The sequence below is a fragment of the Podarcis filfolensis genome (genome assembly GCF_964270895.1).
Source record: "Podarcis filfolensis genome assembly, chromosome: 2".
Lineage (NCBI taxonomy): Eukaryota > Metazoa > Chordata > Lepidosauria > Squamata > Lacertidae > Podarcis > Podarcis filfolensis.
In genome coordinates, this window is record NC_139605.1 from 119,511,775 (window position 1) to 119,533,925 (window position 22,151).

General features: G+C 46.3%; 1 protein-coding gene across 4 annotated transcripts; it reads left to right on the forward strand.

The window, feature by feature from the left end:
• The first annotated feature begins 1,000 nt into the window (after nt 1–1,000).
• Nucleotides 1,001–21,077, forward strand: TMBIM6 (transmembrane BAX inhibitor motif containing 6). Of its 4 annotated transcripts, XM_083599686.1 has the most exons (11): nt 3,510–3,598; nt 11,155–11,271; nt 12,165–12,268; nt 14,445–14,553; nt 15,301–15,421; nt 16,109–16,157; nt 16,716–16,813; nt 17,362–17,441; nt 18,352–18,452; nt 18,906–18,978; nt 19,528–21,077. In XM_083599686.1, the coding sequence occupies exons 3-11, from the start codon at nt 12,213–12,215 to the stop codon at nt 19,549–19,551; spliced, it is 711 nt and encodes a 236-aa protein (XP_083455812.1). In that variant the 5' UTR covers nt 3,510–3,598; nt 11,155–11,271; nt 12,165–12,212; the 3' UTR covers nt 19,552–21,077. The 4 variants fall into 4 exon arrangements, with proteins under 4 accessions (XP_083455811.1, XP_083455814.1, XP_083455813.1 ...); XM_083599685.1 differs by lacking the exons at nt 3,510–3,598; nt 11,155–11,271 and adding an exon at nt 1,001–1,162; XM_083599688.1 differs by lacking the exons at nt 3,510–3,598; nt 11,155–11,271 and adding an exon at nt 1,465–1,586.
• Nucleotides 21,078–22,151: the final 1,074 nt, after the last annotated feature.

A 22,151-nucleotide genomic window follows, 5' to 3' on the forward strand; every position in this document is an offset into this window, starting at 1 on the left:
TTTATCTTAACTCTATATCTTAACATATTAAAACTCTATATTTTCATCCATTTTCAGTTCAATTTTGCATACTCTTGTTAACTTTGTTGCTAATGCCACTTATTTTCAATCCAACATCATTTTTAACATTCATTAATTTTACAGTGTTTCTGAAGATAGTCTTTAAATTTCTTCCAGTCTTCTTCCACCAACTCTTCTGTGATGTCTCTGTTTTTTAAGATGCTGTCTAGGTTTGCCATCGCCTTTCTCCCAAAAAGCAGGCGTCTTTTAATTTCGTGGCTGCTGTCACCATCTGCAGTCATCGATACTATTGTAGTTTCATATATAAAACCGTATTTTTTGATGATGATTCCAATTTATAACCTTTTGAACAAGCGCTGCCATTGGACTCATTGCTGTGTCCCCCTTGCCTTCAATAACCAGCCTGCAGTGCGGCGTGGGATCAGGTGGCCTTCGGCAATGCCAAGGGTTGCAGTCCAGCGGAGAGAGCATTGCAAGGAGGTGCGCATCTTCCCGCCTAGCGGGGCTCTCAGCCTGGAATTGCAGAAAAGCACCGGCGACCTCAGATGCAGTGAGGCGCATTGGCCGGTAGATGGCGCTTCATGCCACTGGATGCGCCGGGACGCCGTGCGCACAGCCCAAATCAACCTCGCCGCTAGAGGCGCTGCGCAGCCCGCCCTGCGCCGCTCTCCTCGCGCTCCCGCCACGAGGGGTCCGCGTGCCACTTCCGGGGAAAGGGGAGACGACCGAGCTGTCGCAATCGGGCCGCAACCTACCAAGGGCGCTGCCTATTGGCCCGACGCTGAAAAACCAACGGACGTCGCCCCTCAGCGCCGCTTCTCATTGGTTGCCCCTCCGCCCCATCCCCCACCCAGATGGACCAATGGCAGCTGCCTGGGCGCGGCCGCGCAACCAATGAAAAGGAAAAGGTGTCAGCAGCCGGCCAATCGAAGCCGAGGTACGCAGAGCGTTTGGTTAAATACCAATGCGAGGCCGGGGCGGGACTTCTGGGGGCGATCGAGCCAATGGCGCGGCGGCGGAGCGGGGAGGGAGGAGGACGTAAGCGGGAGGGGGCGGAGGCGTCCGAGGGGAGAGACACGTACGGCTCGCTAAGGAGCGGCAGCAGCTGTCGTCGCCGAGGCAAGAGGATCCTCCGCGGGAGGTAAGGGCCGCCGCCGCGCCTCCCTGGGGCCTACTTCCGGTCCCGGCCCCCCTCGGCCTGCGCGGTCTCCGAAGCCTCCCCCCCTCCTCTGAGGGGCCTTTTCGGAAGTGGCCCTCCCGCTCTAGAACCTCCCCTCCGCCCCTTTGTGTCGGGCTCCGCGGAGGGAGGGAGGGAAGGATCCCCCTCCGCCTGGTTCTGCCTCTCGGATTGGTCAGTCTCTTCAGCGGGGTGCGTGTGTGAGAGAGCTGACGTCATAGGGATCCCCCACCCCTCCCCCCCCGCCCCCCATATCACGGTGGGTTGAACCTCCCTCGATTGCCCGGAGGAGGAAGGGTGGGTTGTTCCCGAAAATTGGATCCCGGGCTCCAGGGTCCCGTGGAGTCGACTCTTCCCACGTTAGCCTGTCCCGTGTCTACAGCGTTGGGTTTGTCGCTCGTAGCTTTTAGCCAGATTGCTGTGTTGTTAACTATTAAATAGTCTTTGCAAAGCGCGTAAAGGAAGCTTGAGTTTTGCTCCGCTCGCCTGTGAGGCGCCCCTGCCAGTGGTAAATAATAGATAACGATGCAAAGCTTAGGGGGTAATGAAACCATTGCGGAGCAATGGAGTTTGAAAACAGGCCTTGTTTAATCTGATTTTGTTTCATTTTGACTGATCTGTAATCCTTGCGGTTTCTTTCCTCTGGGGGCATACGTGCAAAGAGATAAATGGGGAATGGCAAGAGTAGGGGTTTTTTTGCTGAGGGGTGGGAAGGTGGGGCGTTAGTGCTCTCAGCTGTCCAGAACTATTTGGTTTGAGTCAGGGTTAAGCTTAGAGTTGGCCTCTGTTGTCTCTGCTGCTGCTGCTGTCTGTCTTTGTATTTGAGCATCGAAAGGACTGGAAGGCGGCCCATAGAACATTCCTCTTCTGTAGTCATGGTAGACAACTATTTCCTACCACACTGGCCTCCCATCTGCTTCAGCTTCCTCACCATAACTCTCACCTGTGCTTTCAACATATTTCATAGAATTGTGGAGTTGGATAGGACCCTGGGGGTCATCTAGTCCAACCCTCCAAATGCAGGAATCTTAACTAAAGCATCCATGACAGATGGCCATCTAATCTCTGCTGAGCAGATGGGCAGTCTGCCACCTCCCATGGGAGTTTGTTCCACTGTCAAACAGCTCTTACTCTTAGAAAGTTCTTTAGTCAGAATCTCCTTTCTTGTAGCTTGAATCCATTTGTTCAGGTCCAAGCCTCCGGAGCAAAAAACAAGTTTGCTCACTCAATGTGACAACCCTCTAGATATTTGAAGATGACTATCTTCAGATGTCAAAAACTCGAGGCATGGAACCTGAACCCAGAAAATATGGAAGAAAACTTGCTGGTATATTGGACTACTTGATTGTGGAATAATCTCTGAAATTGCTGTTGGATATTTGTTTGGTGAAGTGTTTTCTTTCTTGCAGATTATAACTTTTAAATGTCATTCTCTGGGTTAGCTGTGTGGAACATGGCTTACTGGTCGGAGGTGATGAGTTGTAGTCCAACAACACCTGGAGGGCTGCATGGTGTTCCCCTCTGCTCTGGAGCATTAGTAGTGAGGAAGCCCCTATATTGTACTGTTTGGGCCCTGAAATGTGGGTTCATTCTCAAAACCAAGTCTTGGATCATGTGAAATAACTACAAGGCATGTGCAGATAGCATTTCCCTCCATCCTGAGCACCACCAGCTTTGTGTACTCATGTCCAGACTAAGGAGCAGGACTCCAGAGCAAATATATTTGCGTATCCCAGGCAGATTTGAGCCAAATCATCTATATCTAGAAATCCGATACCTCAGCCAGGGATAATTTCACTTCACCCCAGTGCAAGTTTGTTTTCTTAGTAAATTCTGTTCCTGTGGTTGTTACAGATCAAAGGATCCACACCCATTGACGTGTTAGGTGATTTGGCTAAATGGCATGATGCTTTTTGTGCAAATAGCTGCAACTTCGAACACATAGTGTTGACGTAGTTCTTGAATTCCAGCTGCTTAATGACTTGTATGCTCTCATAACTGACTGGTGTTTTGTGCCCTTGGAGATTAATATGAGAACTGGACATTTAAATCTGCCCCATCTACATCCTGTTAATATTGCATCTTGGGCCGGCTGGAGTAGGGAGCCTCCGGTGCTCGAACCAAATGCCTCTCCTGAGCTTGGGATAGTTGGAGTATGGCAACCTGTTGCTTGAGCAGAAGCCTGACAGATGCTCCACAGTAGAGAACTTCAAAGCTGATTGGCTGGCTTTCTGATGTCACAGTGCTCACGTGATGTTATGGGTCATTGTGTGACATTATTTTTTTCTCTCTCCTGCCATTTGGCTGTAAGGATCATCCTGCCCATTATTTGGGGCTCTAAAGGGGAGGCTTGCTTACCCCTTGCCTCCATCTTTTCCCCCTTCCTTCCTTTTGCAGCTAGTAAGTTACTGTGTCAGGGTACTGGTGGGTGAAATGTGACGGTCTCCTTAGAGCTGTCCCTCTAAGGCAGCCCTCAGTGGTTAAAGGTTATAGCTATGACTAAGTGTTATCTGGTTAGTTATTGATAAACGATCATGGGTTCTTTATTTCCTCATAAGCAGGTTCATTATTTAACTTGGATTACACAAGCACTTCCAAAGTTTGCTTTCTCTTCTGGGATTTCGTTTTCACTTGTAATTCTATTTTGGTTGTGCTAACATAGAATCAAGTTACAGCAAGGGTTTACTTTTGGATGATAGTTTCCTCTTAAGGGCTCAGTCGAGCCAAGTAATTTTTGTAAACATTGGGCTACTGTGGACAGAGCTAGGTTTTGACATGAGAAATTGAGAGTTTAATCTCCCCCCACCACACAAAAGCTCGCCTGAGGTTTTTGGTCAGTTTTAACAAAATCAGGAGGATGAACATGGATTTGAAAAGCATTTACCGCAGGTGTGGTGGCTTGTTTCTCTATGAACTCTTACAATATGCAAGCCTGTGTATTTCACCTGAAGTTTCCATGGATATTTAGGCTTGACCATTTGTCATTGTTTTGCAATTACTGTACTACCCCTGGTTGTTGCACAGAGAAGAAATGTGGGAGGGTTTTTTTTAGGTACTGCTGAGTTGTAGAAAGTGCAGGGGACGTGTAGGACTTTGTCCCGCCAGCCCACTGTTGTCTGCGGTGACTGCAACTCTATGGGGGCTTTTCCCCATCACCTGCTGCTACCTTTTTTAAACTGGAGATACCAGAGAGTGAACCTGGGAGTTGATGCACGTAGAGCCATGTGGTCTTGCCGCAGTTCCTCCCCCAAAGGCTACTTCTTGGGTTACCATGATCAAATACACCTGCCCTTTTGCTTAGAGCTAAGATTGAGGAAAGTTGAGTAATTTAAAAGAGACCCTTTGTATTTAGCTAGTTTAGCAAAGACCACAGCTACTTGATAAGTCATCTTAAGAATCACTTTATACAACAACAATGCTGTTCAGTGTTTTTAAGGACTCGGCGTTATCTAATTCTGTGATCCAGTTCTGTGACTTTTCTCTGTCAACAGTTGGCCTATTCTCCTCCTAAGCACCTTCTATAAAAGAGAGACACTTGATATCTGTATGGAGAGTGATTTACCAGTGACCTGAAGTTCCCAATCTTCACCTTGGCTAAGGGTGCTGTAGCGGCAGCATTGCTTTGAACAATCTAGTCTCCTGGAAGCTCAGGAAGACTATTGTTTCAGCGTACTTTCAAACAATGCCTACAATGTTTTAAGAAATCTCGTAGTCTAAGATCAAATGCAAGTTTAGACTGTGGCACTCAGCTGGTTGAGAACCTTACTTATGCTCTAGGTTGAAGCATCCATCTTATTTTTATTACAACTAGGTAGGTTGCTTGCAGTGTTAGAAACTCAAGATATATAAGCTAGGTGCCAATGGCTACTTAAACCAGAGTTAGTCTCCAAAACGGAATGCCTAGTTGCCATTTTTGGGCCAGAGGGCTCAAAAATAGTATTTTTCAATGCAACTTGGTTCCTGAAATTCATTCTGATTGTGCAGATAAAATATAATGAATAGAATTATACAGGATGTGTCACTAGTATGTGAAACAGTCAAGATCCATGGATTCCCATGGATGTATCTCCATTAGTGATGGCCAAACTTGGCCCTCCAGCTGTTTTGGGACTACAGTTCCCATCATCCCTGACCACTGCTCCTGTTAGCTAGGATGATGGATGTTGTAGTCCCAAAACAGCTGGAGGGCCAAGTTTGGCCATCACTGCTCCAGATGGTGGTGTCAGGCACTCTCATGGCACCTGGGCATCTTTACTTGTTCACAAGTGGCCAATAGCCGGTGAAATATGCGCCTAGCAAATTTTGAACACTGGTTGCTTGTTGGAGGATTACTGTTATTATGTTAGGCCACCGTAATCAGCAGGGGAAATGTCTGTTTACTTAATGAATAGACCAGGGATAGGCAACCTAAGGCCTGTGGGCCGGATGTGGCTCAATCGCTTTCTCAATCCGGCCCACGGATGGTCCGGGAATCAGCATCTTTTTACATGAGTAGAATGTGTGCTTTTATTTAAAATGCATCTCTGGGTTATTTGTGGGGCATAGGAATTCGTTCATTTTTTCCCTTCAAAATATAGGCTGGCCCACCACATGGTCTGAGGGATGGTCGACCAGCCTGGGATAGACAAAGGAATTTGTGGCTTCTGCTACTAAAATATAGATACTTTTTTTTACCAAAAAGCATTAGTCTTCAACCTTTTCAGACCCAGGACCCACCTTTAACCCAAACATGCATGTGGGTACCATTTCTTAATCTTTTATCATGGAATTATTGTAATGTTCCTGTTGCAACCCACTTTGGATCAGACAAACAGAGTAGGGGGGTCCTGGTCCACCAGTTGAAGACCAGTGATCTAAAGCAACCTGATATGTTGGAAGGAGTTTTAGGTTGCAAAGAGTTAATAGATAATATTTTAAAATAATTGTGGTCATAAATGTGGTATGTTTTACATGTTCTTAGATTTTGTTTTAGGACTGGCAGCTGGAAATGGACTCCGGTCTGGGAAATTTAGTTCCAGTTGGTTTCTAGGTTCAGTTTTACTAAAGAACCAAAGTTTAGTTGTAGAGAAAGGTCTCAGATTCAGCTCCCAGTATCTCCATGTTTTTTAAGTGATTATTTATAGCAGGGCTTCCTGAGGTCCTGGAGAGTTGCTGCCGGTTGGAGTAAATGGAACGGATCTAGAGCCACGAATGGGCTGACCTTGTTATACAGCAGCTTTATGTGTTTGTTATGGCCAGAGAGTTGTAATGAAGATAGGAATTTCTTCCAGCTATTCCTTAAAGTGGCCTGTGGATCAGTACAGTGACTGATAGGCTTGGGCACCTTACAGATGCTTCGCAAAACTCCAAAAGGGACTATTGTTGGGAGGCATATTACCTTTCTAATCACCTCTCAGCCTGGCATGTTTCCACTTTAACATCCATTTCCAGAGGCATCAAGTCTTGAGTGAGAAGCAGGGAGGACTTGCTAATTTCACTTTGACTTTCTGGATCACTGGTTCATGTTGTGAAACCTACCTTGGTCTGGCATCTACAATAAAGTTCACTCCTTTCACAAATCCACTTCCTGCTGCCTCTCTCACCCCCTGTCACCCTCATTTTATGAAGGAGGCAAATCTCATGTGTCAAATCTTATTTATCATCTTCGGTCTGGTTTGGCTTCTGCCTTGAATAGCTCTTAATATCTGGGAGGAGTTTGTGGATGGCATGTGACTCTCTCTCATGTTTCCTCCACCACAGGGTGACCCATTTTGGTGCCCCAATATTGACTCGCATGAGAACTTCTTATCACTTGAATTATCTGTTGCATTTCTTTCTTTCTTTTCTAGCAAGCTTCACCAAAAATAAGTTTGTACCTTAAGATGGCCATTGTTCAGGGTCTCAAGAGCATAATTTCGCCTTCTGCATCTGCAGACCTCTGAGAACTGAAGACTCTTTAGATGTAGAGCAAATCTAAGCTGGAAGAGGGTGTACAGTAGTACCTCTGATTACGTACTTAATTCGTTCCAGAGTTCAACAACTTTGGTCGGCCCTCACGCATGTTCACTTCATCAAATCTGGCCCTCTTTGAAAAAGTTTGGGCACCCCTGGTGTATATGACCTCTTGAGGCAATGTGATCACCCTGCTTTCTTGAAACTGGGAGCCTTTAGCTTTTCTGCTGGCAGCATTTGACTTTCTCTGTTCCAGGGTATGGCTAAAATGATCCTTGCTCAGCAGTGTCTTGAAATGGCATGAACTCTGTAGCTGGGATCTTGCATTCTGTTTTCCAAGGGAGATGAACCAAGTCTTACACTCCCAGGTCTGAGATTTCAAGGCAGGGCTACTTCATTCCTGGACATGAGCACATATGCTCTCCTACTCACATCCAATCTCCATCCTACAAGCTGACCAACTACCCTGCTCCTAGAGAAGAATTGTCTAATGTGAGCCTCTGTTGAAGCAACAGGAGGCTAAATTACATTTTTTAAAAGCAGCCACAACCTGGCTCTGGCAAATCACAATTCTAGGAATTCAGTTTAATGTTTTATTTGTCAAATGGGGCGAGGGGAGGGAAGTGACTTTAAATTCACATGTTCCAGGCTTATACAAAAGCAGCTGGATTATAGGCAGCCCAGCATCAAGCTAGAGTGCTGCAGAACATAGTTATTTCTAAAAGTGAAAATACAGAAAAAAAGAATATTGCATGGTTTGACTAGATTCATGGCTGCACTGTGGCAATATGTGAGATACATAAGGAACCTTTGGATACGGTGTCTTAATGACAGAACAAACCAACCAATAGTATGTTGATCTTTGGGGTTGGTTGCAGTATTGGTGCCATTAAAAATTCCTCCAATTCATGGATTTTCATTCTCAAATCACAGAGAAAAAGACCCACAATTGCCTGTATTATTCTAGAACACCTCATGCAGGGGCTTTCTGTGGCTATTGTGAAGCCTTCTCAAACTGATGGTTTGCCTTGGACTTAGTAGCTCTGTTCCAAATTCTATATAACTGCTCACACAGGGGCAAACATGCTAGTCCATGTTTACAGCAGTTAATAAATGTGTAATTGGTTAGCCAGTTGCTCCTTCTGCTGTTTTACGCTTCATAAAATGTTGTAAAGTTTCCAGAAATTTTGAAACCACTGAAGAAAAATAGTGAGGAAGATTTGTTTATTTTTTGCAGGCAGGGACATTTTGGGGGAAATAGGAAAATATGCACTAATCATTTTTACTGCTATTTACAAATTGAGCGTCACTTTAGGAAAGTAAAATGTATTAACTTGGTTTGCCATAGAATGATCATGTTTGGTATGTTAAATAAATTTACTTCTTTTTACAAAAATTATATTTTGTTACAAATAGAGCTATAAGCCAGTTATATGGTGCAGGCAGAATAAAACTAGAAGAAACCATAAACTATTATAGTTGAGCAAAGAAAATAATTATGTTTTCTGAAAGTTGTTATATCTCCTTCAGCCCTCCACATTGTCAAGCAGAGATAAAGCACTCAATTCCATAAAAGAAAAAGACTGGGAGAGAACCCAAGACTCAGTGAAACTATATGAAATTAAATCAGTCTCATTTTCTTAGCTATCAATTTCCGCATCTTCATATTTGTCGTCAAATGATGACAGATTTGAGACCTACTCAAGGGGACAGTCCTTTGAGACCTAGTCAAGAGGACAGAAACAGATTCACCAGCTATGCCTCTGAGAGGAAGTCTACAAGCAAAGAAGGCATTGAATCCTTCTCCCTTCTCAGCTGACCATGGCAGTGCCTCCTAGGGGCAGAAAGCACACTGCTCTTGCACTTAAGAGTTGTACTCTCCATGTACAACTCAGGTCTTGCTTCTTCTCGGTGCACAGGAATTGTAATGATCTGATACTGTGCATAGTCTTAAGTAAGTCTTCTGTTTGCATAATTTTTAGAAATCGTTTTTGGGGAGTAGATATATTAACACCTTGACTTAAAATGTTTTATTCATCATTCTAAAATAACACATTTTATAATATTTTCACAAATTACTGGGGGGAGAGGGAGAATCAAGAGATAAGTTTTCCCCTCTGATTCTTCCCCTCCCTGCTTTTTTTGGGCCTGCCCACTTCTACTGAGGGTGAAGAACCTCAGGCCCGTGAGACTCTTCCTAAGTTGCACTCTCCCCCTGAACTGCTTGGGATGTGTCCTTGAACTGGAATTGTGCTGCTTGATTGAATAAAGGATGGATAAATGTGTGTCTGACTTGTGTGGTGGGAATGTGGCCTACTGCACAAGGGTGAGAGTTGTGTTCATTGCTCTGTCCACTTTTGCCTCTGACCTTGTCTATCACTGGCATGTGGTCTTCAGAAGGTTCCATGGTCAGGGATTATGGGAGCTGAGCAACATCTGGAGGGCCACAGTTTCCCCATCCTTGGCACAGAGTGCTTGAAACTGGAGAGAACTCACTTTTCTGGTACAGGGAAAATGCCTTTGGCATTCCTTGTCATTACACTGCTATTTTTCCATTTACCTCTCTGCTTGCCTGCAGCAGGTTGGCCTTGCACACAGCAGCAATACAGATGAAGAGGTCTGCTAAGAGCCATGGGGTGTGCGTGCGTGCACATGTTCCTTGTGTGTGCTATCACTCTTTTACTTTCCAGTGCTAGTGACAGCAGCTTCACCGAAGCCTCTGATTATAACGTAATGACAAAATCAGGGGCAATTGTTTTAGGGTCCTCGGCTTCAGCCATTGGCCACATGTGCAGGTAACACTAAGCCAAACTATTATTTAACACAAATGTGCAAACATGCTGGCTTCTTAGGAGGAAATCACAGCCACTTTAATCTTCCCTAGTCCTTTTAGTTTAGCATGGCAACCCATCCAAGGTTTGGCTTAACATATTGTCTGCATCTGGACTTGTGGTTAAGCTCTCCTTCTTAATCGTGCTCTTTAGCAAATGTTTGTTCTTGGCTACAGTTTTTGGCTAAGGAGACAACGTAAGCACAAGGACTGAGGGAGGGACAAAGTGAGAGTGAGCTTCTCCCAAGGGGCCGTAGCTTGGTTTACTTCAGGGCCTTGCTATGATGATGCTGCAAATGTGCTTGAGTTGTGCAGAAAGGATCCTCTTCACTTGAGTGGGGTGATAATGGGCTACAAGCTGGATCCCTTAGATTTTTCTGCCTGGGGTTGGGATCTGTCAGCCCTAAGTGTTGGCTGGGACCAGGAAGATCAGTCTTCCATCCTTTGCACAAAGAAAGCTAGGTGGCGTTGGAAGTTTCTTGGCATAACCTACTTCACAGGTTACTGTGAGAATAAAAGGAAGCGGCCCCATCCTGAACACTTGGAAGGAATGATCAGATCAGATCTGCTTTTAAAAAAAGTAGGAGACAGATACTTGACAGGCATTTTCCATCTCTGCCAAAGGAGGAAGTGCCATCATGTCACCCCATGCAATAGGTGTACAATTACTGCAGTATTTGCATTTCCTTAATGCTAGCTCTCCTTGCTAGACAATCCAGGCCTACTTTTGTAAGCTTGCCCAAGAGCCTTCTCCTCTCTGTCAAAAGGGTAAGGAATTAGTTGCTGAACTGGTTTTCATATGTCAATTGCATCAGTTGCTAGAGGCTACATCAGGTATCATGATAATTTCGGGGGGGGGATTGCACAAGCGGACAGGGGCAGTCATATCACACTTGTGGTGCTCTCCTGGGCAGGTAAAATACCTGTACATGTTGGTGCATAACACAACAAAGGGGAGGGATCCCACCTTGAGCAGCAGGGAGCAGTGCATTTGTTTCCAGGTTGCTCTCTGGCTATGGCAGCTACAGGACTTGTAACTCCTCCCCATCTCTGCCTGGGGAGGTCATTAGGAATGCTAATGCAAGTGTTTTCCAGCTGCCAAGCTGTGAAGCAAAGTTCCCCAGTGAGGCCAATTCCCCCACTCCCTGAGAACTTGCAGTTAGCCTTGCAACAGCCTGCAATAATTGCACCATAGATACCAAGAGGACTTGGAGCCGGTGAAACAGTTGAAGCCTCTAGATTGTCCAGACTACAGCGAAGGGGATCAGCTTGCAGGCAGGCAGTGTGTGGGGCTGTGCTTGGCGAGTCTAAAGTAAGCATCCTCTTCTTTGTTCCTTAGCACGGTGGGGTGGGACAAATAACCTTTTTCTTGAGCCTTTGTTTGTGGCTGGTCCCAAGTCTTCTCCTCCCTCCCTCTCACTGCATATTTGGAAATCTGAGTTCTTGGTTGAGATTTAGATAGAATCTGCCCTGAAGGGGAGGCTGGATAGAATATGCATGTGCGTTTTCTTGAAGTAGGGAGAGCTGTTTGAAGGTTCAGCATTCCAGGAGTAACATCTTGCTTGACCTTCCATAGGGGGGTCTTTGACTTCTCTCCCTTGGCCCCTGACAAAGTAGGCTCAAAGTTAGTAAGATAGTTGCAGTGTATCTCTATTAGAAACCCTGTATCCTAGTTAACTTGTTTGAAGCTGAACAGAGAGTAGGAGCTCTGAAGGAGTACTGGTGTTCCTAGACTACTAAAGTGGTACCTCGGGTTAAGTACTTAATTCGTTCTGGAGGTCTGTTCTTAACCTGAAACTGTTCTTAACCTGAAGCACCACTTTAGCTAATGGGGCCTCCCGCTGCCACCGCACTGCCCCCGCACAATTTCTGTTCTCATCCTGAAGCAAAGTTCTTAACCCGAGATACTATTTCTGGGTTAGCAGAGTCTGTAACCTGAAGCGTATGTAACCCGAAGTACCACTGTACTAGGAAGCAGGGGTGTGTGTGTTTGTGTGTGAATCCCTTCTGGAGCAGCTTTATGGGCTGAATAATATTGCTTAAAGTATTTTGGGCAGTCATATAAGAAGAACTTGAGTTTTGTCACTAAAAGGGGCAGGTGTTTCCAGATGTTCATGGATCACATCGGTCATTCTTGGGAAAGAACTGTACTGTCTTTCTCCACCCCCACCTCTCTGATGTGGCCTTCTTCATCTTTTTCTGCAGATTGAGTATTTTGACACCAAGAGTTGCATCAGTCTACCAGCTAGCACAATGGATGTCTTCAACAGGAACATAAATGTTGATGCCCTCTTCAAATTCTCCCACATGTGAGTATACCCTGGGCCTGTGTTTTACTGCAGGCTGCAGTTTTGCAGGAGGTTGTTTTTATTTGTCATTTTTGGTGCATGAAAACAGCGAGGTAATCTTGTGATTTGTCCCTTATTGTGGATGGTGAATGGGGATGAGGGAGGCAGAAATAGGGCTTTACTGCTTCCTGTGGCCCCGGGTGCAAGACTGTATACGTGTTGGGCTCAGAACCCAAATATTCCACTTGAGTAAAAACTTCCATGTCAATAAAAACTAAATTCTGCAGCTGGTAGAAGTTAAGCAAATGCATGTTTCTTAACTTGCCTGCTTGTGTAATCTGTTCTGCTTCTGTCAGTTATGGGATAGACAAAGAACTTTTCTTGCAAGTTCAGCCAACCTTCTCCTGCTTCCCCCATCACAGCCTTTTGAGACTACTGCAAATATTGACTCGCACTCTAGACCTTCAGGCTGAAGTGTGTGTGTGTGTGGTTTTTTGTTTTGTTCTGTTTTTCTAAAGGGCTTGTTGAGTATAAATTCATCTTTTAAGGTTCTCAGGATTTACTGTTTGGTGTTTCTTACCAAATTTTGTGCAAGCATTTCCCCACTTATATGCGAGTCAGTAGAGGCCAAGGGTGGAAAAGCATTTACATGGTTTAGTGCCAGCACCCATTTTTTAGGAGCACCTGCTGTGCAGTACAAAGTAGGTGCTGCAAACCAGCACCGAACTTGTCAGGGATTTTTCCAGTTTTGCCAACAGCTCTAGCTCCTCTCTTAGCCAATCTGAGAATATCTAATACCATCTCCCTGGGGAAAGTGGTGTCCCAGCTCCAGAAGCTGTGAGTCAAATGCCTTTAAATTGGGGGTGGTGTATTGTCAGCCCATGGGTCAGATGCAGCTACTGTGCACTCCCCACCTGGCTTGCAGTGCCCTTTCCTCATCCTACTGCAATTAGGCTTGAAAGAAAGTCTTCTGTTGCCTTTAGTATAAGGTTTTTGTCAAGCCTAAGTGCAGTGGAGGAGGCGTGTCTTTACAGGAGTTCCAGCTGGGGAGTGTTTAAACCCACACTAAAAATACCCCTCCCCACAGTTAGCCTGGGGGGAAGCCTTATGGTTGCAGCAAGGAAACCCACCTGCCACCCATTGCAGTCTTCAGGAAGATTGCCCCCTTGGCCAGTTAGACTTGGAAAAAAGCTAACATGCTTTTTCAAGTTACAGGTAGGTAGCCGTGTTGGTCTGCCGTAGTCGAAATAAAATTAAAAAATTCCTTCCAATAGCACCTTAGAGACCAACTACCGTATTTTCCACTCTATAGGACGCACTTTTTCCCCTCCAAAAATGAAGGGGAAATGTTTGTGCGTCCTATGGAATGAATGCAGGCTCCTTGGCTTCGCGTAGCTTTCGCTGAAGCCGCCTGAAGCCCCCGGAGCGCAGCGGGAACTCCCGCTGCGCCCCGGGGGCTTCAGGAAGCTATCCGCAAGCCTTCGGAGCGCAGCGGGAGTTCCCGCTGCGCTCAGAAGGCTTGCGGATGGCCGCCTGAAGCCTGGAGAGTGAGAGGGGTCGGTGCACACCGATCCCTCTTGCTCTCCAGACTTCGCTTCGATGGAGAGCTGCTGCACAGTTTTCCCTCTCTGCGCAGCACCCCTTCAGCAAAGCGGGAGGAGAAATGGAAGGGGCTCCCTTTCTCCTGCCGCTTCGCTGAAGGGGCGCTGAGCAGAGAGGGGGAGAATTTTTTCCTCCTGTTCTCCCCCTCCTATGTTCCGATGTGTCCTATAGAGCGAAAAAAACGGTAGGTTGGTTATTGGTATGGGTTTTCGTGTGTGTGCATGCACACGAAAGCTCATACCAATAACAAACTTAGTTGGTCTCTAAGATGCTTTTTCAAGCCTAACTTGGTTCGGGGACTGTGTGTAGTGCTGCTGACTAGGCATAATGTTTGTGGGTGAATGGCTGCACTCACTTGGTCTTGGCAAGGCCCACTGTAGGCATGTGCCCTCCTAAGGTTGGAAATGCAGCCCCTAGGCTAAATAAGTTTCCCCACCTCTGTTCTTCAGGTGCTCTGTGGTGGATCCAGTGTTGTTTGTTTAGTTTGCTAAGTGCCCAGGAGCTGGCAAACAGCCAGCCAAGGAGCAGCTGTGATTCTAGGTGCTTTGAGATGCAACGACACTGACTGACTGTTTCTTCCCTTTGCCCTCTGCAGCTCCGCATCAACCCAGCAGCACCTGAAGAAGGTCTATGCTAGCTTTGCGCTATGCATGTTCCTAGCAGCGGCTGGTGCCTACATCAACGTGGTAACTCAGCTGGTGCAGGTAAGTGTGCTCTGGCGCTGATGTGTGTATGGGCTGTGAGATCACCTTGACTGTTGCAGGATGGCTTCAGGGAACGGAGCCCAGCCACAGCCTTCAGAAATGAGCAGCACAGGATCCTGTTGGGTATGGTTTTCTGGGCCATATCTTGATAGAGCAGTCCTTCGTCTGCTTTCCTAGCAGTCTGTCGCACTATGTTCGCTGATTTCTTAGGACTTACTCCTGATTAAGTGTGTTCAGGAATGCAGCCCAACAGTGGTAGCTGGGAACCCAGTGGTGTAGTCACGGAGCCATTTCAGACCGGGGGGGAGGGGGATGATGTGCCAGCTAGTTCAATCTGTTTTGAAATTATTGGATAGATTACATTTGAATAACATTAAAACCCAAACTCATGAAGCATCTTGGTGTCTCATACTCATTGGCCAGAGCAGTGGAAAATGAGAGAAGCACTTCCAGCAGTGCAGTTGGGTAGAATGCTGCTTCCCATGTTTTTTTCTTAAGTCTGCAGTGAAAAGAAGTTAAAGTCAAAGAAAATCTGAGTGAGCTGAATACCCTGCAAAGGGGCCTAGAGTATCTTTGAGCAGGTCAGGTTATCTATGGCTGTCACCCTGTCTAGACTATAGAAGGCACTGGATCATTCAAATGAAACCACCTGGGTTCCGTGGGGTAGATTTCTGCCACTTCTGTTCCTGCGCAATGCCTTTCCCAACCTCTGCTCTGCGCTCAGCCTGTACTAACTTTGTCTTGCAGTTTGGAATGCTGACTGGCCTGGGAGCGCTGGGTCTTATGATCTGGCTGATGGCTACACCCCACAACCAGGGAACCGAACAGAAACGGCTGAGCATGCTGGCAGGCTTTGCCTTCCTCACTGGTAGGTGATGCTGGAAGAGCAGACATGTGCAAAACCAGCTGGAGTTACACTTCATTAACTGCTTTTGGTGTTCATAAACTACTTACTTTTGAGCAAAAGGTTCGAGGACAGGTCAGAACAGTGTAAAAAATACAATATTAAAATCTTTTAAAAAGATGTTGATCTCCAAACATGCGTCTTCTGTAAGTGAAATATACAATTCACGTCCTGATGCATCCAAGTCCTTCCGGCAGAGCAGCAAAGATACCTGCAGTTGTTATTCAGATGTGTGCCTGTAGCAGCTGCCTAAGATCACCCCACAGGGGAGTGGCTCTTGCATGACATGGGTGTATGAGTGTGCGTGTGCCAAGAGGGAGGCCACAATAATCCAGCCAACTCTGATCATCACAAGAGTGGTTGCCACACAATGATTTGCCCTATATAGAACTACTTTGAAGATTAGGGCCCCTTAGTTGCTGTCTAAATACTGAGATTTTCAAAACTGTGTCTACGTGGCATTTTGTACTTGGGTTTCAGTTTGGGGTCGGGTGGGGGGAAAACAAGACAACCTGTATGTTTGTTCTGATGTTTGTGCACAATACACACAGGTTAACCATTTTGGCTTTCTTCGAAATACATGGTGAATGGACAAGAATCCCATTCTCTCTCCTGCCTCTTGGCTGAATTTGTACCCCTTTGTCGTTCCAGGAGTCAACCTAGGACCTCTGCTGGAGATGTGCATCGCCATCAACCCAAGGTAAAAGGAAAACGCCACTCGGTTGCCCCGTTCTCTCACCACACCCGACATATGCCCTTCAAGGGTCAAATTCAAATGAGTTGGTGGACCAAATTCCTTTTCCACTGATTCCAGTGGACACACGCATGACCCTCCACCCAGCACAAAAAAGACCCCTGACCAGTTCTTTCTGAACTTAAATCAAACCATAACTTTAATCGGAAGAGCAAAAAGATTTCCTCCCGCCCTATACCACTAAGCATACTTCCTGTTCATAACACGATATTTTTGGTATGGATTGTGATTCCAAAAGTCATGCCTTTTCATCCAAACCACCTCCTTGCAGTCCACCACTTGCCCAAATCTCTCTCCCGCCCCACAAATACATCTAAGCAAAATACCATCTTTGCTCTACAAAGAACATTCGCTTCTTGAATGAGGTTCAGTAACTTGCATGGGGCATGAGATGAACCTGTGGGTCTCACTGGGGCTGCTAAAGGGCATTTTACAGTGTCCCCAAGGCTTAGATTTGTCCATTCTGGTGCAGGCATCAACTATTGCTTTTTCCTCTCCCAATAGCATCATCCCAACAGCTTTCATGGGGACAGCAGTGATCTTCAGCTGCTTTTCGCTGAGCGCCCTCTATGCCAAGCGCCGTGCCTACCTGTACCTAGGAGGTAAGATTGCCAGGTGGTCATCATCTCCCCTCTCCCTCCCCCTCCCCCACCTTAGAAAGAACCCTTCTAGCAACCTTGCAGTGCCCACCACAGCTCTGCTTTAATTTTTCTTTTTTTAAAAAAAGTAATATTTATTAAGAGTTTAAAGATTACAAAAAGAAGAAAAAGAGTTAAACAAAGCAAAACAATACAGTACAATACAAGAAAAACAAAAACACTGCTTATCTTAACAAAACAAAAGCAAGAACAGAAACAATTAAAAACACATCCAATATTTCCATATCTTGTCTTTCATTTACTTGTTTCAACGACCTCCTCACACCTCCCTTTTTTGTATTCCAGTTCAGTTAGCTATTTCAGCAAATCCTTTCCATCTTTCTCAGTTTTTGTCCTATAATTTATCTTAACCCAATTTAACCTTATTTTTTCCCCTTTGGCCCATTAACAATCTATTCTTACTTAATTCTTTATAACCTTCCTACTACAGCCATATAGCATCATTCCAACATCCTTCTAACATTCATTAATTTTCTGCTTTCATTTTTCAGGTGTCCTGTTCTCCGGCCTGTTCCTGATGCTGTTCTTCTCCCTGATCAACATTTTCGTGGGCTCGACTTGGCTCTTCACAGTGAGTGTCTTTATGTCCTTGGGCTCTGTTGGCTTACAGGAGGCCTGCAAGGTTGGCTGCCTGTGACAGCAGCAGCCTCTCATTCTAGCAATGCTGCCTTTTTCAGCATGGAGCTGGCAGCAAACCTGCCCTGAAATAGTCCCCTGTAGTGACGTGCTCAGCTTCCCTTTGTTTTGGCTTTACAGAAATAAAGGCAGGCCAATGTGCACTCCTGCACTTTAATAATTATCATCATCATTTTTTAAAAACAACAACCCAGGATAACCCAAATTCCGCGATTTGTATAAACTATAGAAACCTTGCAGAATTCTACTCTTGGTAGTATTGGGAAGAGGCAAAGACCTATACAGTGGTACCTCGGGTTAAGAACTTAATTCATTCTGGAGGTCCGTTCTAAGCTGAAACTCTTCTTAACCTGAGGTACCACTTTAGCTAATGGGGCCTCACGCTACCGCAGCACGATTTCTGTTCTCATCCTGAAGCAAAGTTCTTAACCTGAGGTACTATTTCTGGGTTAGCGGAGTCTGTAACCTGAAGCGTCTGTAACCCGAGGTACCACTGTATATGAACTTAAAGCTCCACCTTCAGATCAATAGAAATCATATTCATACTCTTTTGACCTCTGAGATCAAATACGTATCTGCAACCAGAAGGGCTGGGAAGTTGGGTTTAAAAAAAAATAAAAATCTAAGTGCACTCCTTACGATTTTGGGGGTGCTGAATGAGGTGGCCCCTCATTTTGCAGTCTTTCCTCATTGTGCCATGATTATGCAGGAAACACAGCCCTGAATAATTTAAAGCAGTATGATTTCTGGGATTTAGGAATGCATATCTTGAGCAGGTGGGTAGGGCCAATTCGAGGAATCTGATTTAGCTGCCCTTGGCCTGATGCATGTTCTTCCTCCTCCAGGCTAACCTCTACATTGGGCTTATGGTGATGTGTGGCTTTGTGTTATTCGACACTCAGCTCATCATTGAGAAGGCCGAGAATGGAGATAAGGACTACATCTGGTGAGTACATGGGGTGTGGAAATGGTAGCTGCTGGGTGTCCAGTGGTGGGGTGGGGGGTAGGAGTTAAGTAGAAGGCAAGGTGGACCAGACAGAATGGAGCAACAGTAAAGATCTGGGAGCTGCGGTAACGGGATAGGGGAAAGGTGCAACAGCAGCCTTTTATTGTTGGATGCAATATGAAAAAGGCAAATATCCTTTGTTCTGGATGGCCACAGAGCTGGGCAAACTGGAAAGGGGCTTGAATTTCCAGGAAGAGAGGCTTAAAATACTTCCTAGCCAAATGAACCTGAATTTAACTAGGGAGCAATATACCAAATGGGGAAGGAAGCCTGGGGGTGGCAGATGGTGTCTCTAGCATCAGCCACTTACATAGGTTGTGCTGTTTAGAGGAAGTAGTGTCCAGTAGGAATTCTGGCCTAATACTTCAACCCCTTCTTTCTCTCCCTGCCCAGGCATTGTGTGGATCTCTTCTTGGATTTTGTCAACATTTTCCGGGAGCTTATGGTCATCTTGGGCATGAGCGAGGTGAGCATCACCCCATGGTGGCAGGGATCATCACTTATTCACAACACATCTTGTATGTCCTAGATTAGGGGTGGCAGACCAATGGCCTGTAGGCTGGACCAGGTCTGCCAAGACATTTTAAATGGGCTACCAGCCCCCAGGGTTGTGATGGGCAGGAAGGGTCCCTGTTCTTTGCTGTTCAGGCATGGAAATTCTCCTTCCCAGCACAGCACGAGGATTGGTGTGATGAATGCCTTCATGTCTCTAAGCACAGTGCCTCTGTGCAAGAGCGAATGTCCCATGGCAACTTTGGCCATGGCTGACATGTGGCCCTTGGAGGGTTGCTCAACCTTGAATGTGGCCCTTGGCTGAAAACTGTTTAGCATCGCTCACCCCACTCTATTCAGATAGGCAGGGAGGTGGGAGCTTGCTGAAGGCAGACCAATTGGGGGCGCAGTGCTGGATTTGCTCTCATTGAAGAGCCTCCGCTGGTCATGCTCCAGAACGCTAAGCTGGTTTTGTTCCCAGGATCCAGGGCGCTGATGTGGTGGTGTTGTCCCTTTCTTTCAGAACAAGAAGAAGAAAGAGAAGTGAAGGGACAGCGGGTGCCTGTGTGAGGCTTCCTTTCTCTTGCCCTTCCCCCCTTTTGTCTCTTTCTCTTGTTTCCTTCCAATCTGACCTGCATTAAAGGTGTCCCTCTGTTTGTTCCGTGTGAATGAGAAGCATCTGTGACACTTTCATACTTTGTGGAAATTGGGTTGTTGTTGGGGTTTTTTCTCGAGGTTTTGGAGCCTTTTGAAAAAGCTGACTGGCTGATCCTAATCCTGGAGTCTGGCTTTGCTCCACTTCTGTACATAACATACACAAACACCCAAAAGCTTCCCCCCCCCAATCCATCAGGCCCTACTATTAGTCAGGCCTAGCATATTGGCAGTGATCCCACAAGTTTTCTTACTTGGTAGCCCATGCTCCCTCCTCCTCTTCACTGACCTTTCTTCCACCAAACCGGCACACGCCTTGATGCCCCAGGAGCATTTCTGCTGTCATTTAAAATTCTTCAATTACGGTGCCCACACTTGCCTGAGAACAAACTGAACCAGTCTGCGCGGTTCTTCCTGGATTGGCGTTGCTCAAGCAGCTACCCACAAGGGTGTGTTAGGATGCAAAGCAAACTCTAGCTCTCCCTTTTGTTGTGGACGGTGCCTGGGAGACGGCCAGGACCAGCGCTTAACTGATCCAGCTTCTTCTCTCACTCCCCGCCCTAAATCCCATTTAGTTCTGCTGCTGGGTAGCAAAATCGAGCTGATTTGTGTAAGTGAGAAATCCTAGCCTGGAACTCCCATCCTTTGGGTTTTTAGCAACTGCCAACACAGTCTTTTTGAGCTAGGTGATTGCCATCTTTTCTTTTGCCTTGGCATCCCAAAGTGTGTGGGTTTTGCTGAGCAGGAAAAGCCCCTTGCTCTAGTTTGCTTGCTGGAATTGGGGACAGAGTAGCCAAGGACAGCTATGCCTAAGAAAAGGAAGCAGCATCAAATGCGTGTAGCTGTCTATTTCCTTTGAGCATTTGGGCACAAGGCCCTGCAGGTCAAAAGTCTGGAGGAGGGGCCACAGTGGACTGCTATGCAATGGTGGGGGAGGTCAATTTGGTAATCGTGCTGCCCCTGCATGCTGGGACAGGGTGGCATCCGTGCACTTAACATTGGAGCTTACAAGCTCATTAAGGAGCCTTTTTAAAAAGCTTCCCTTCCAGCAAATGAGATAATGTTTATCTTGCCCTTTTGGCACCTGAAGCCAGACTCCAACTCTGCTTGCTTTGGATAAAGGATTTGCCTTCCCTCTCCCTTTCCCCTCCCCATCCCCCTTCTTTTCTGGAACCAGTGCCAAGAACTAAACTTCAGCAGATCTACTTTATAGAGACCTTGTCTAACAGGTTTTAATATAGTAATGACTAAACTCTGTCGCTCATTGGAGGGCCGGCTCTGGCTGCATTCTTTCGACTCCGACTGTGAAGAGACAGGGTTTTTAAAGAAACAAACAAAGGTGTTTTGATTCAACTATGAAATTTACATTGTCTTGCTTTGTACGGGAAAAATATTAAAATAAAAATCCTCAAACTTTAACCTACCTCTACTTCTTCATTTTGCATTTGAGGCTGTTGGACCTCCTTTGGCTTTTAGTGGCCTGTGAATTATAGAAATGGCTTTCAAACTTTGTTTGCTCAGGAAGCATTCATCTCCTCTCCATGTGGTCGTCTGTGGAACCCCTCTGCACCTTCATATTCCAGGCTGGGTTCTAGGGTAGAAGGGTGGCCTTGCTTGAAGCGCTGGCAAGACAGTTGGTGCCTTGCCGCTGCCTTGAAGCTATATGTGGCTGGATAAGATCAGGTATGGGGACGCGGGTGGCGCTGTGGTCTAAACCACTGAGCCTCTTGGGCTTGCTGATCAGAAGATTGGCGTTTCGAATCCCCGTGATGGGATGAGCTCCCATTGCTCGGTCCCAGCTCCTGCCAACCTAGCATTTCGAAAGCACACCAAAAAGTGCAAGAAGATAAATAGGTACTGCTCCGGCGGGAAGGTAAATGTCATTTCCATGCGCTGCTCTGGTGTCGGTGTTCCGTTGCGCCAGAAGCGGCTTAGTCATGCTGGCCACATGACTCGGAAAAACTGTCTGCGGAGCAGACAAATGCTGCCTCCCTCGGCCTGTAAAGTGAGATGAGCGCCGCAACCCCAGAGTCGTTTGCGACTGGACTTAAGATCAGGTATATAGGGGTCAGCTGGTCCCCCAAGAAGCTTGTTCATTGCTAACTTTCTGGAGGAAGATCACCACCTGTAAGTGTCCAGGGATCCTTAGGCTTTGCCCATACAAATATATCTGCAAATGTGACATGAGGGCTGACATCAACCCTGCCAGACAACCACAGTGCCTAGAGACGTAGTCAGGTGATGTATCCCTAGCAGTGACCATAGGAGGAATGATCGCTGGGAGGAGTGCAGAAAGAAGAAACACCTTGGGTGCATCTACATCAGCACAACCAGATGCCTTCATCTGCCCCAGCTGCAACAAAACAGCTCTTCTGCCTTGGTCACTACAGCCATAGCAAGAGCTGCAACCTTCCAACACCTTGACTTTGCCCCCAAAGGCTCACCCCTCCATTGTCTCCCGAAACAGATGGATGCCAGTCCAATTGCCCTATT

Bases quoted from the DNA above. Each gene is read 5' to 3' on its own strand.
- TMBIM6 (XM_083599685.1), top strand. From the start codon at position 12,213: ATGGATGTCTTCAACAGGAACATAAATGTTGATGCCCTCTTCAAATTC. The intron at 14,554-15,300 runs GTAAGTGTGCTC...TTTGTCTTGCAG, and splicing joins TGGTAACTCAGCTGGTGCAG to TTTGGAATGCTGACTGGCCT. The intron at 17,442-18,351 runs GTGAGTGTCTTT...TTCCTCCTCCAG, and splicing joins GCTCGACTTGGCTCTTCACA to GCTAACCTCTACATTGGGCT.